General features: G+C 45.9%; 1 protein-coding gene across 1 annotated transcript in view; it reads left to right on the top strand.

The window, feature by feature from the left end:
* Positions 1–12977, top strand: part of JAK3 (Janus kinase 3) — a 161378-nt gene that overhangs the window by 131896 nt on the left and 16505 nt on the right. The window contains exon 19 of the mRNA XM_068234112.1: positions 1571–1760. Coding sequence (XP_068090213.1) covers positions 1571–1760 — 190 coding nt within the window. The remainder of the gene's footprint in view (positions 1–1570; positions 1761–12977) is intronic.

The raw sequence follows: 12977 nt of genomic DNA, 5'->3' as shown, positions 1-12977 counted from the left end.
ATACAATGGCCTTGATTCACAAAGCGGTGATAACTCAGTTATCACGCCTAAAAGACTTTAGGCGTGATAACCTTTGCACTAGCAAAGTTATCACCGCTTTGTGCTCTAACTCGCGCGAAGCTACCGCGCGTACGTGCACGCGCAAAGTCCCATAGGGCTTAATGGGAGCTTCGCGCGAAGCGCCGGGTGCTGCGCGCAAAATTTTGCGCGTGGAAAATTCGCGCGAGTTTCTTCTTATCATGCCTAAACTGAGTTTAGGCGTGATAAAGGGGTTTTCACTCGCGTGCAAACACTTTGCACCGCTTTGTGAAACGAGCCCTATATCTTCAAATACGTAGAAAAATGTATATAGTTGGTAGAAATGGCAACAACATTGATTTGTTTCGGGTCCACGACCCTTCGTTAGGCCTTTATATGTACAGTGAATATCTGCACAATCTAAATACACAGTAACATCTCATCTGGACATCAACTAAGCCAGGATAGACCACCACATGGAAATTGAAGAAAGAAGCCACATGGAAGCAGGACATCCGGATCAGAAGGCCTGAAGAAGGGTCGTGGAACCTGAAACAAATCGATGTCGTTGCCTTTTCTACCAATTATATACATTTCCCTCTCACTTCAGGTTCCCTTTAACTGCTTGCCAACCACGTCACTCCGATGGGCATGACCACGGCGGCAGCCCCAGGACCACCTAGCGCCGACCAACATAAAGTCCTTGGGACTTGCAGTGCAGGAGATTGCATGATGGCTGCCTGCACATCTCCTGTTAGTGGACGGAGCGGAGACTTTTTGACGGCGAAATCACCGTCTAATTACATTGTACAGTACTGCGATCTGCAGCAGCGCTGTACTGGGGACAGCCGTGTGACACGGCTGTCCCCCTGGGGCACCAGAGAGCGATCGGCTCTCATGGGCAGAAGCCTATGGCAGCTGATCGCGTGATTGGTCAGTTGGGGGGAGGGAGGGAAGTGAAATATTTTTAAAAAAGAAATAGCCATATTTCACAGAGCGGCGGCGATCAAGCTGTACGCGCGGCTAGCAAAGTGCTAGCCGCGCATACAGCACTTTAAAAAGCTTTATCAGATTCTTATTTATTTATTAATAAATATTAATAAATAAATAAGAAAAATATTTGCCAAAGAATAAATAAACGGGGGGGGGGGGGGGTCTGTGATCAGACCTCACCAACAGAGAGCTCTGTTGGTAGGGGGAAAAGGAGGGGGGGGGGGGGCAATCACTTGTGTGCTGTGTTGTGCGGCCCTGCAGCTTGGCCTTAAAGCTGCAGTGGCCAGTTTTGTAAAAAATGGCCTGGTCTTTAAGGGGGTTTAAGCCCATGGTCCTCAAGAGGTTAAATAAAGCTTGACCGGCAATATTCAGGACTGTTATCTTGAGATCAATCCATGTACAAAATTTAACTTAATGAGCTCAACATCCAGCTAAAAGGATTTACTTTGATTGCAGAAAAAAGCTTTATCAGATTCAGCCAACTCAAATCTGTTCCCACAACATCTCAGATATTAACTGGGCCTCATTCTTATAATCCTGATGCCTCTTTTTTTCACAGGGCAATTTTGGCAGTGTTGAACTGTGTCGGTATGATCCATTCGGTGACAACACAGGAGAGCTGGTGGCAGTGAAAAAGCTTCAGCAAAGCACAGCAGAGCATGAACGAGACTTCCGCAGAGAAAGCCAGATCCTGCGAGCTCTGCACAGTGACTATATTGTTAAATACAGAGGGATATGCTACAGTGCAGGTGACACAGCACTGCTTATTTGCATTGCATTTCTGGTATTGCCTTTTCTCTGAATATAGTGAAATGCTTTATATGAAGAGTTCTGTGAACACTTTGTGATTAAGGGCCTGTTTGCACTGCATGAGCTTTAATTAGAAGCACACTTATTGGTCCAAAGACGGGCTATACATCATGGCAGCTCTTTGGTGCTAGAGATGGCCCGAACGGTTTGCTGGCGGAACGTTCCCGGCAGATATCAACTGTTCGCGACCACGGCAGGCGGCGTGCACATGGCGTGTTCGACTCGCCCCCTATACATCATTATTGACTTTAAACGTTGACCCCTTACCTCACAGTCAGCAGGCACATGGCAGCCAATCACCCTGCACACCCTCACGGACCCTCCCCCACCCCCTATAAAAATGCAGTTGCACCAGCCATGTTTCATTCTGTCTCCAGCAGCCGTAGTGAGAGGAAGGGAGAGAGCGCATTGCTGAGATAGGGAAAGTTAGCTAGGCCTGTTTTGTTATTCCTCACTGACTGACTTGCAGTGAAAGCACCCCAAATAGCCATTTTGAGGGCTGCCAGTGCCTACTACATCATTCTGCTGTTTGTGTGGTTTTGGTGTGTGCGACACTCCACAGCCCACTGGCACTCACCCAGAGCTGTGCACAGTATTACTGCTTACTGCTATTGTTGGCCCATTCAGTTGCAAGCACAGTAGCACTCCAAGTGCATACATTTAGACTGTATTCTGATAGTACTATTGCATTTCACTGTGTGTGACACCACACAGCCCACTGATACCCACAGCTGTGCACAGTACTACTGCTATTGTTGGCCCATTCAGTTGCAGGCACAGTAGCACTCCAGTGCATTAGTTTAGACTGTATTCCGATAGTACTATTGCATTTCCCTGTGTGTGACACTAAACAGAGACCGCTGACACCCAGAGCTGTGTACACTACTACGATTGTTGCCACAGTAACTTGCAGACACACTACCACTCCAGTGCATGATTTTTCAATTGTTGCAGGCACAGTACCCCAAATAAAAAAAATGTCAGGAAGAGGCAGGCCAGCCCACAGGGGTCCTCAAGGTTGTGCTGCTGTGATTTCCTGCGGCCCTGGAAGAATGCCCAGTGTTCAGAGGGCATGTACCATCAACACCGAAAATTCAGAGGACGTAGTAGACTGGCTTACACAGAACACCCTATCTTCTACAGCTTCCGCACGGAACCTTGATGCACCATCCTTCTCCTGCTCTGATTTGGGCACCCCACACCAACTTATTACCACTCGCACGGCAGCCACCACCACCACTAGCACCACAGCCGCTCCACTTGATATGTCAGAGGAGTTATTCACACATTTGTGTGATGAATATAGTGATGTACAACCAATATTGGCAGAGGTAGCAGACGATAAGGATGTTACACCACCTATATCTCAGTCAAGCATCAGTACACACATGGACATAAGGTGTCATGATGATGTTGTAGCACCAGTTGTTGGTACCTTTTTGGAGTTATCTGATACAAGTGAAGTAGTTGTTGATGATGATGACGACGATGTGTTCATGGATGTCACATGGGTGCCCGCAAGAAGAGATGAAGAACAGGGGGACAGTTCAGATGAGGAGACAGAGAGGAGGAGGAGACGAGTTGATATAACTAGCAGGGGGAGATCATCAAAAGGAGCTAGTGGCAATGCCACACCGCATGTATCGGCACCTGGGGTCAGCCAGCCAACACGCCCCACAACTTCTGCTGTTACTACCACCACCACCAGCAGCAGAATGTCGTCAACCCAAAGCTCACCAGTGTGGCAATTTTTTTGTGTGTCTGCGTCTGACAACAGCAAAGCCATTTACAACCTGTGCCGTGAGATTCTGAGTCATGAGAAGTCCAACACCCACCTAGGTACAACTGTTTTGATAAGGCACCTGAGCTCCAAACACCAACGTCAATGGGAGCACCCAAAGTCTAAGCCACCTTCCTCCTGGTCCAGCTTCTTTATCCACATCACCCTCTGCTGTCCTTATCCCTTCTCAGCCACCTGCCACTCTGCCTCTCACCTTGAGCAGTTCCTGCTCATCTGCCCACAGTCAGGTTTCTGTCAAGAAAATTTTTGAGAGTAAGAAGCTGATGTCTCCGAGTCACCCCCTTGCCCAGCATTTGACAGGAGTCTTGTCGGAACTGTTAGCCCGTCAGTTGTTATCAATAAGAAGCAGTTACGGGCGCCCTCTGTCATTCAGCTCTTTATTGTGCAATCTGTTCGTGCAACATGAGACATCATATAAACATCACCTGGTATTCATGGCGATAGCTGTGCGGGGAGGAGGTGGGTGTTCAGGGCTGCAAATGGGTCGGCGACGGCCGTTTCGTGTCCAACAGGACGCTTGGTCACGCTGCGTTCCACAAAAGATGGCGGCCGAGGCACTTCCGGTATAAGACGGGGATCAGCCCCGCCCCTTCCGGTTGCGCGTCGGCGCCAATCCTCGGAGTTGATTGGTCGGCAAAGAGGGAGCGCGGCTGGATCCTATCACGCATGCGGAGCCTGACTACGCGTAATAAGTGCGACCTCAGGGTCGTACGGCGGACCAATATTAATTTTAAATTTGGAAGTCTGCCAGCCCGGCCCTGCGTTTCCCCCCGCTCCCTCCATTGTGCGCGCCCCCCATCAATTCCCCCCCCACGTTGCCACCGATTTGACTGTCACCCCATTGCCCTTCTCATGGTGGGGTATGTGTTACTGGGGTGATATCTTGCTTGTGGGGTTATCGTATTAAGAGACTATGTTATCTTTGTCCTTTTCTATGTGAATTGAACACCCACCTCCACCCCGCACAGCTATCGCCATGAATACCAGGTGATGTTTATATGATGTCTCATGTTGCACAAACAGATTGCACAATAAAGAGCTGAATGACGGAGGGTGCCCGTAACTGCTTCTTATTGATAACGATTCATGTTACTCTTTCTTCCAATAACTTAATGCGGAGCACCCGCACTGGCCATTGTCCATTTGTACAAGAGACTTCCTGTGCGGGATGTTTTGACCTACTCCATTTCTGCCCACGGATCCCCCCTGAGTATTTTTCTTCTGACACAAGCCCGTCAGCTGTTACCATACAAGCTCATGGAGTCTGAGGCCTCTACAAATTTGTTGCGATTGGGACACCGCAGTGGACGGTACCCGGCAGAACTTCCTTGCCAGGAAGGCAATCCCCAACCTGTACCGTAATGTGGAAAGCCAAGTCAAGGCATCTTTGGCACACAGTGTTGCAGCAAGGGTCCATCTAACCACTGATACCTAGTCTGCAAAGCACGGTCAGGGCAGGTATATCACCTATAAGGCACATTGGGTAAACCTGCTGACCGCTGGCAAGCATGGAATGCATGGCTCTGCGGTGGAGTTGGTGACACCACCACAAATGGCAGGCAGGCCTGTTGCCACCTCCTCTTCTCCTCCTACTCCTCCTCCATCATCTTCTTTGCTATCCTCCTCAGTTGAGTCCTCCTCTGCTGCTGGTGCAACCACTTCTACCACAAGTGCACACCCTCAGTTCCCCAGAGCCAGAGGCGTCTCTGGCCATTTTGTCACTCCAGGCGAGAAATCCTGTTGCCCCCCCCCCCCCCCCGTGATTGCCCGTAGTCCCATTCCTCGTGGTGAACACCACCCCCAAGACCCCTGAAAATCATAATGCAGCAGCAATTCACCAGAAAATACACTTATTGCGGCATGGGTTCACCAGAAAATAGTTGTAATGCAGCAGAGCGTTTCACTATAAAATATACTTATTGCGGCATGCACTCACACACACCACACACAGTACACACACACTCATACACACATGCACACAGTACACACACACTATGCACGCAACATGCACACTATACACAGTACACACACACACACTTTAGACACGCACAGCACACACTACACACACACACACACACAGAGCACTATACACAGCACACAGTAGACATACACTATACACACACACACACACACACACACACACTACACATACACACACACTATGCTGCTACCAGGGGAGGACTGGGACCTTCTGGCCTGGGGGGAAACACGGAATAGAGGCCCGTTATCATGGCAGCCTCAGCCCAAATTATGTCACACACTCACCCCATGTCATATATGCCAGTAATCACGTGGAGCGCCAATGCGGAAATACAGCAAGGACACTCTGTGAACAGTGTGACAGGAAAAGTACAGGCATCAGGGGGGCACAATACATTTTGAGGGACAACGGCCGTCTTGTCTATAATTCGCACTCCATGATTATCGCACCTGACAACCACATTGGCCCAAGATTTCCACCCAAAATGTTTTATCCGATTTCCTAATATCAAAACGGTTGGTCAATCGGCTGTCAACTCAACAGAAGTATGGCCACTGTAATTCCCTCAAGGCCAATCCCCCCACATACACCTACCTATGTCCTCCCCTATGATGGGACCTCTATTGCTTGTATCGCGGATAGGTGAGTGGGCGTTTGTCATCTGCTGCTATCATTCCTGCCCGCTGCAGGTATGGTTCTCTGTGGGAAGGAAGGGAGGAGTGGGCAGCGCACAGTAGCAGGAGAAGGACCCAGGAGGAGAGCCTGGCTCTGAAGACAGTAAGCAGTGGGCGGCGTCCTTTGACAGGATGGGGAGGGCTGGATTATGTGCTGATGGGGCCCCTATGACTCTGAATGGAGGCCCCAAGCGACTGCTTCTGTTGCCTGGTCGGTAATCCGGCCCTGAATCAGTCAGTGAATCAGTAATGACGAGTCAGGCGATTCTGCTGCTGCTGCTGCTGCTGAGTAACCTGATAAATGAGTGATCTGAGAGGCATTTCTTCTCTCATTACTCAGTGCAGAAGCGCCCTTCCCTCCTCCTGTCGCCCTAGGCAAGAATTTATAGCTGCCTAATGGCTCAGACGCCTCTGCCCAGGGCCTAATCCACATTCCAGTGCACTATTAACATTTTTTTTTCTAAATAACTGACATTTTTTTCTAAATAACATTGACCTTTTTTTCTAAATAACATTGAATTTTTTTTCTAAATAACATTGACAATTTTCTCTCAAATTACATTTGTATGTGTAAACCTGCACCCTCATGTGCAGAGCCAAGCCACCGCATCTCTGGCACACAATGTTGGGGCAAGGGTCCATCTAACCACTGATACCCGATCTGCAAAGCATGGTCAGGGCACGTATATTACCTATACCGCGCAGTCGGTAAACCTGCTGACCACTGGCAAGCCTCCACTGCGTGGCTCTGCATTGGAGTTGGTGACACCACCACAAATGGCAGACAGGCCTGCTGCTAGCCTGCCACCTGCTGACCACCACTGGCAAGCCTCCACTGCGTGGCTCTGCATTGAAGTTGGTGACACCAACACCTCAGCTGCTGCTTTACCCTCCTCTACTACAAGTGCACACCCTCAGCTCCCCAGGGCCTATTCCACATCCCAGTGCATGCACTAATAACATTATTTTCTAAGTAACATTTAATTTTTTTTCTAAATAACTATTTAATTTTTTATAATTAACAATAAAAAATGTTCTTAAATTAAATTTGTATGTGTAAACCTGCACATACATGTGCAGAGCCAAGTCACACCTCTCTTGTCAGTGACACTCACAAGGGATGAAAACAAACATTCATTTTCTTTTTAAAAAAAAACCTTTCAATTTTTTGTAATTGAGTAAAATGTGTAGGACATGACATTGGGTTCTATTCACAAAATGTCTCATAAATTACTTATTTATCACCTAATGGATAAAATAACCTTTCAGCACATTTACAAGCAAAATAATCACTGAGGCCTAGTGCACACCAGAGCGGTTCGGTCGCGTTTTCAGATCCGAGTGCGGATGTGGAAACGCTAGGGTAATGTATTTCAATGGGGGTGGTGCACACCAGAGCGGGAGGCATTTTGCAGAAACGCATACTCCCGGGCTGCTGCAGATTTTGGATTGCGGAGGCGTTTCTGCCTCATTGTAAAGTATAGGAAAAACGCAAACCACTCTCAAAAATGCTACATCAGAGCAGTTTTGCAGGCGTTTTTGTTACAGTAGCTGTTCAGTAACAGCTTTACTGTAACAATATCTGTAATCTGCTGTACCAAAAACCGCAGCATAAAACTGCAAAACGCTTCAAAATAAGAAGAAAAAACGCAGCTAAAAATGCTAGCGTTTTGCGGATCTGCTAGCGGTTTTTGGTGTGCACCAGGCCTCAAAGTAAGTTGTTACTGATTAACTTAATTTCAATATTTCTTGTCTTACCTTATTATATTATATTTTTGCTCTTTGGAAGCTTAAAAATGTAACATAGATAAGGTGCAAATAAGGAAAACAGATGAAAAAGCTTTGTGAATCATGCCCATTGCCTGGCCTCTGCTACAGCGTTTGCAAAACTGAAGTAGTTCAAGCCTTTTATTGTTTTAATATTGATGATTTTGGCATACAGCTCATGAAAACCCAAATTTCCTATCTCAAAAAATTAGCATATTTCATCTGACCAATAAAAGAAAAGTGTTTTTAAAACAAAAAAAAGTCATTCCTCAAATAATTATGTTCAGTTATGCACTCAATACTTGGTCGGGAATCCTTTTGAAGAAATGACTGCTTCAATGCGGCGTGGCATGGAGGCAATCAGCATGTGGCACTGCTCAGGTGTTATGGAGGCCCAGGATGCTTCGATAGCTGCCTTAAGCTCATCCAGAGTGTTGGGTCTTGCGTCTCTCAGTCTCAACTTTCTCCTCACAATATCCCACAGATTCTCTATGGGGTTCAGGTCAGGGAGCTGGGAAAAAAGGGCGAAGGCAGCTAGTGGGCAAAAAGGGCGCCGCCATTCACTCTCATAATAAATAAGCAGGAAAAAAGGGCGCCGGACATAAATAACGTTTACAAACGGCGCCTGGAGATTTTTAATGATTTATAAGTGTGCTTGTGGTGATTTACGTTTATAAAATGCACCCGTGCCGAATAACGTTTATAAAAATACTAAACATATTTATCTTATTTAACTAATTAAAACATTATTTAAAGTTTTATCCCTTACTGTTTGTAAAACATTATTATTCACAAAATAAAGCTATGAGTACGTAACGTAAATTGCAATATATTTTTTGCAGCCACAATTAGTAAAACATTATTATCCACATAATAAAGGGGGGTCTTAGGTTTAGGCACCATCAGGGGGGTCTTAGGTTTAGGCACCACCAGGGGGGTCTTAGGTTTAGGCACCACCAGGGGGGTCTTAGGTTTAGGCACCACCAGGGGGGTCTTAGGGTTAGGCACCACCAGGGGGTCTTAGGCTTAGGCACCACCAGGGGGGTCTTAGGTTTAGGCACCACCAGGGGGGTCTTAGGGTTAGACACCACCAGGGGGGTCTTAGGGTTAGGCACCACCAGGGGGGTCTTAGGTTTAGGCACCATCAGGGGGGTCTTAGGTTTAGGCACCACCAGGGGGGTCTTAGGTTTAGGCACCACCAGGGGGGTCTAGGGGTTAGGGATAGGTACAGGGAGGGTTCTGTGTAAGAGTAGGCTTAGGTATAGTTTTAGTAAAATTTTAGTAATACTTACTAATGTTTTACAACACTTATTACGAACATAGTTATATTTATATCATCGTTATAAAGAATATTTTCAGATTTTGTTATAAGAACAAACCATAAATGAAGGTTATTCACAATAATATACAATTATAACAATTAAACATATATTATTGTTTTTTTAATAAACGTAATTATAAGTTTAACTTTTGAAACAGGGAAGATTAACGTTTTCACAATTGCCGATTTCATAAACATTATTTAATGATTTATAATTTTGTAAAACATTATTTGTAAACGAAATATAGCACACTATTTTTATAAACGCTATTAATGATTAATTATTAATTAGCATTTACACCCCGTGCCCTTTTTGTCCAGGCGCCCTTTTTGTACGTACGCTCAGGTCAGGAGAGTTGGCAGGCCAATTGAGCACAGTAATACCATGGTCAGTAAACCATTTACCAGTAGTTTTGGCACTGTGAGTCGGTGCCAGGTTGTGCTGAAAAATGAAATCTTCATCTCCATAAAGCTTTTCAGCAGATGGAAGCATGAACCCACTTTTGAACCAGAAACAGCGGCAGAAGCGCCTGACCTGGGCTACAGAGAAGCAGCACTGGACTGTTGCTCAGTGGTCCAAAGTACTTTTTTCGGATGAAAGCAACTTTTACATGTCATTCGGAAATCAAGGTGCCAGAGTCTGGAGGAAGACTGGGGAGAGGGAAATACCAAAATGCCTGAAGTCCAGTGTCAAGTACCCACAGTCAGTGATGGTCTGGGGTGCTATGTCAGCTGCTGGTGTTGGTCCACTGTGTTTTATCAAGGGCAGGGTCAATGCAGCTAGCTATCAGGAGATTTTGGAGCACTTCATGCTTCCATCTGCTGAAAAGCTTTATGGAGATGAAGATTTCATTTTTCAGCACAACCTGGCACCTGTTCACAGTGCCAAAACCACTGGTAAATGGTTTACTGACCATGGTATTACTGTGCTCAATTGGCCTGCCAACTCTCCTGACCTGAACCCCATAGAGAATCTGTGGGATATTGTGAAGAGAAAGTTGAGAGGCGCAAGACCCAACACTCTGGATGAGCTTAAGGCCGCTATCGAAGCATCCTGGGCCTCCATAACACCTGAGCAGTGCCACAGGCTGATTGCCACCATGCCACGCCGCATTGAAGCAGTCATTTCTGCAAAAGGATTCCCTACCAAGTACTGAGTGCATAACTGAACATAATTTTTTGAAGGTTGACTTTTTTTGTTTTAAAAACACTTTCCTTTTATTGGTTGGATGAAATATGCTAATTTTTTGAGATAGGAATGTTGGGTTTTCATGAGCTGTATGCCAAAATCATCAATATTAAAACAATAAAAGGCTTGAACTACTTCAGTTGTGTGTATTTGAATCTAAAATATTTGAAAGTCTAATGTTTATCAGTACATTACAGAAAATAATGAACTCTATCACAATATGCAAATTTTTTGAGAAGATCCTGTACATGTGCATGTGCAGAGCTAAGTCATCGCATCTGTAGTCCGTGTCGCTGACCAGTGTCACATTCCAGACCTGGTAGGGTTAAACCTGGCATGGCTGCACGGTCGCGTAACTAGTTAGCATGGAGGAGTCTACAAATAAGCCAACATAAAAAAAAATAATAATAATAATAACTGCCCCTTATGGCCTGTGCTACACGCCCACGCTGGTCCGTTCAGTTGAGTGCACATGCAGCACCACACACCTAAGGGTCTTACAGACCTGTTAGCGCTCAATCTCGGTAAATGCGGCATTTGGTCTGTCACTGTGAAGCGGACATAACCCTTCCACTACCACCACGTGTACACGCTCCAGACATTTTAAAGCAGCCCTTTATTCCTCAAATGTAGGAATGTACTGTGATTTCTACCCTTTAGGGATTAAAATCTGACTCTACGTCAACTCCATAATTTTTGATGGGGCTATTGCCATGGATCCCCCTCCGACATGCCACAGTCCTGGTGTTAGACCTTTTAAAACAATTTTTCCATCACTTTTGTTGCCAGAAAGAGTCCCTGTAGGTTTTCAAATTTGCCTGCCAATTGAAGTCTGTGGCCGTTCGCCCGGTTCATGCGAACTTGAACTTTTGCGGAAGTTCAAGTTCGGTGTCCGTAAACCCAAAATTTAATGTCTGCGATATTTCTATTGGGTGCGGTCATTTGCCCTTTGATATGTTCGTGGGCTGATCTACTGTGAGCGTGCCCACACTGGGCTGCAGCTCTCTTAAGCTGCTCCACATCTCATCTATGCGCTTTGTATCCTATGGGAGAAAAGCGCTTTACAAATGTTATTGTATTGTATTGTATATTTATATCTAGTATTGCTGCTGCAACATGAGTTTTTAAGCTATTGATTATGAGGACTAATGTCTTGCCAATAGATTATTTTTTTTACTCAATGCACCACTTATTCCTCAAATAATGATTTATTTTTGAAATGAATTACAGTGTGCTGGACACTGGACCTTTCTATTGAATATGTTCCTCCAGTTCATCGGTGGTTCAGACCGTTCCAAGCATAAAAGTTTGAGAGTGGTTATGTATGGAAAGCTGTCCTCAAGCACACCGCTCCCTCAGTTCTTCTCCATCCCCCTCCTTTGTTACCTAAATGCCCCCCTGCAGCCTCCTCTGGGTCGGGGAGTCGTGCAGGCGCTGGCCCGGCTGTAAGCTTTTGTGGCTGGGAGCGCACTGCTCATGTCCATGACGTCATGACTACGTTGTGCACATGACATGCTATGACAGGTGTACACTATGTGCTCTATTATCCCTTTTTATGAGGAAATTTAAGACAAGCTGCTGATAGTGATAGAAGACTGCTGTGGGAGTCCAGAGGTGGAACATCAATACGCTTTGTAGCTGGTCAAATCGGTCAGCATTTGCATCTGGTGAGCATGTCTTTCTCCTAATCTGGTGAAGGCTAAGTGCGTACTTTCACGGTGGTGATCACTCACTGGTGGAGAGACACCTTGTTTTCTGAAAAAAATCAACAGTTGTAAACAGGTTCACACTATGCTATACCGTATGTTTTCTTTGAGGTATAATTGGAGCCATATGTGAGACACTGTCTGGAGGAATAAAAGTGGGAAGCTTTTCTCTGCCAGCTGATTAGCCGTTCTGCGATATATCAACAGTTGAACGTCGGTGAGAGTGTTTGTGTTTACCAAAGACTGGGGATTACGATAAAAAGTGGAATTGTTGCATATAAACTGCTGTTGGTGGAACATTACGTGGAGTGAGCGCTGTACAGACATTCTATCATAAGTGACTTTAGGGGGAAGTGTTACCCTCAGCTGTATAGCGATCATCCTGTTTGTTCGTTATTTATTCCAATGCATATTTTATTGTGATTTTGTAGGTAGTGATAATTGTGTCAATTAAGGAGCGCCAATACCACCTTTTTCCCATATATACGTTGTGCACATGCACAGGGCACTCCCAAGCCGCGGGTGTGCAATTTAGGACATGTGCAGCCAGGTCAGCACCTGTGCAATGCTGCTTGACTCGCCAACCTGGAAGAGGCAGAAAGGGGGCATTTAGGTAACAAAGGAGGGGGATGGAGGAAAATGGGGGAGCAGTGGTCATGAGGTCAGCTTCCCATACATGCCTGCTCCCCCTGTTTTTACAATTGCTTTTGGCTCTGG

Source organism: Hyperolius riggenbachi, chromosome 1 (assembly GCF_040937935.1).
Source record: "Hyperolius riggenbachi isolate aHypRig1 chromosome 1, aHypRig1.pri, whole genome shotgun sequence".
Classification (NCBI taxonomy): Eukaryota; Metazoa; Chordata; class Amphibia; order Anura; family Hyperoliidae; genus Hyperolius; species Hyperolius riggenbachi.
The sequence above is the reverse complement of the archived record's forward strand: the minus strand, read 5'-3'. Positions and strand labels throughout refer to the sequence as shown.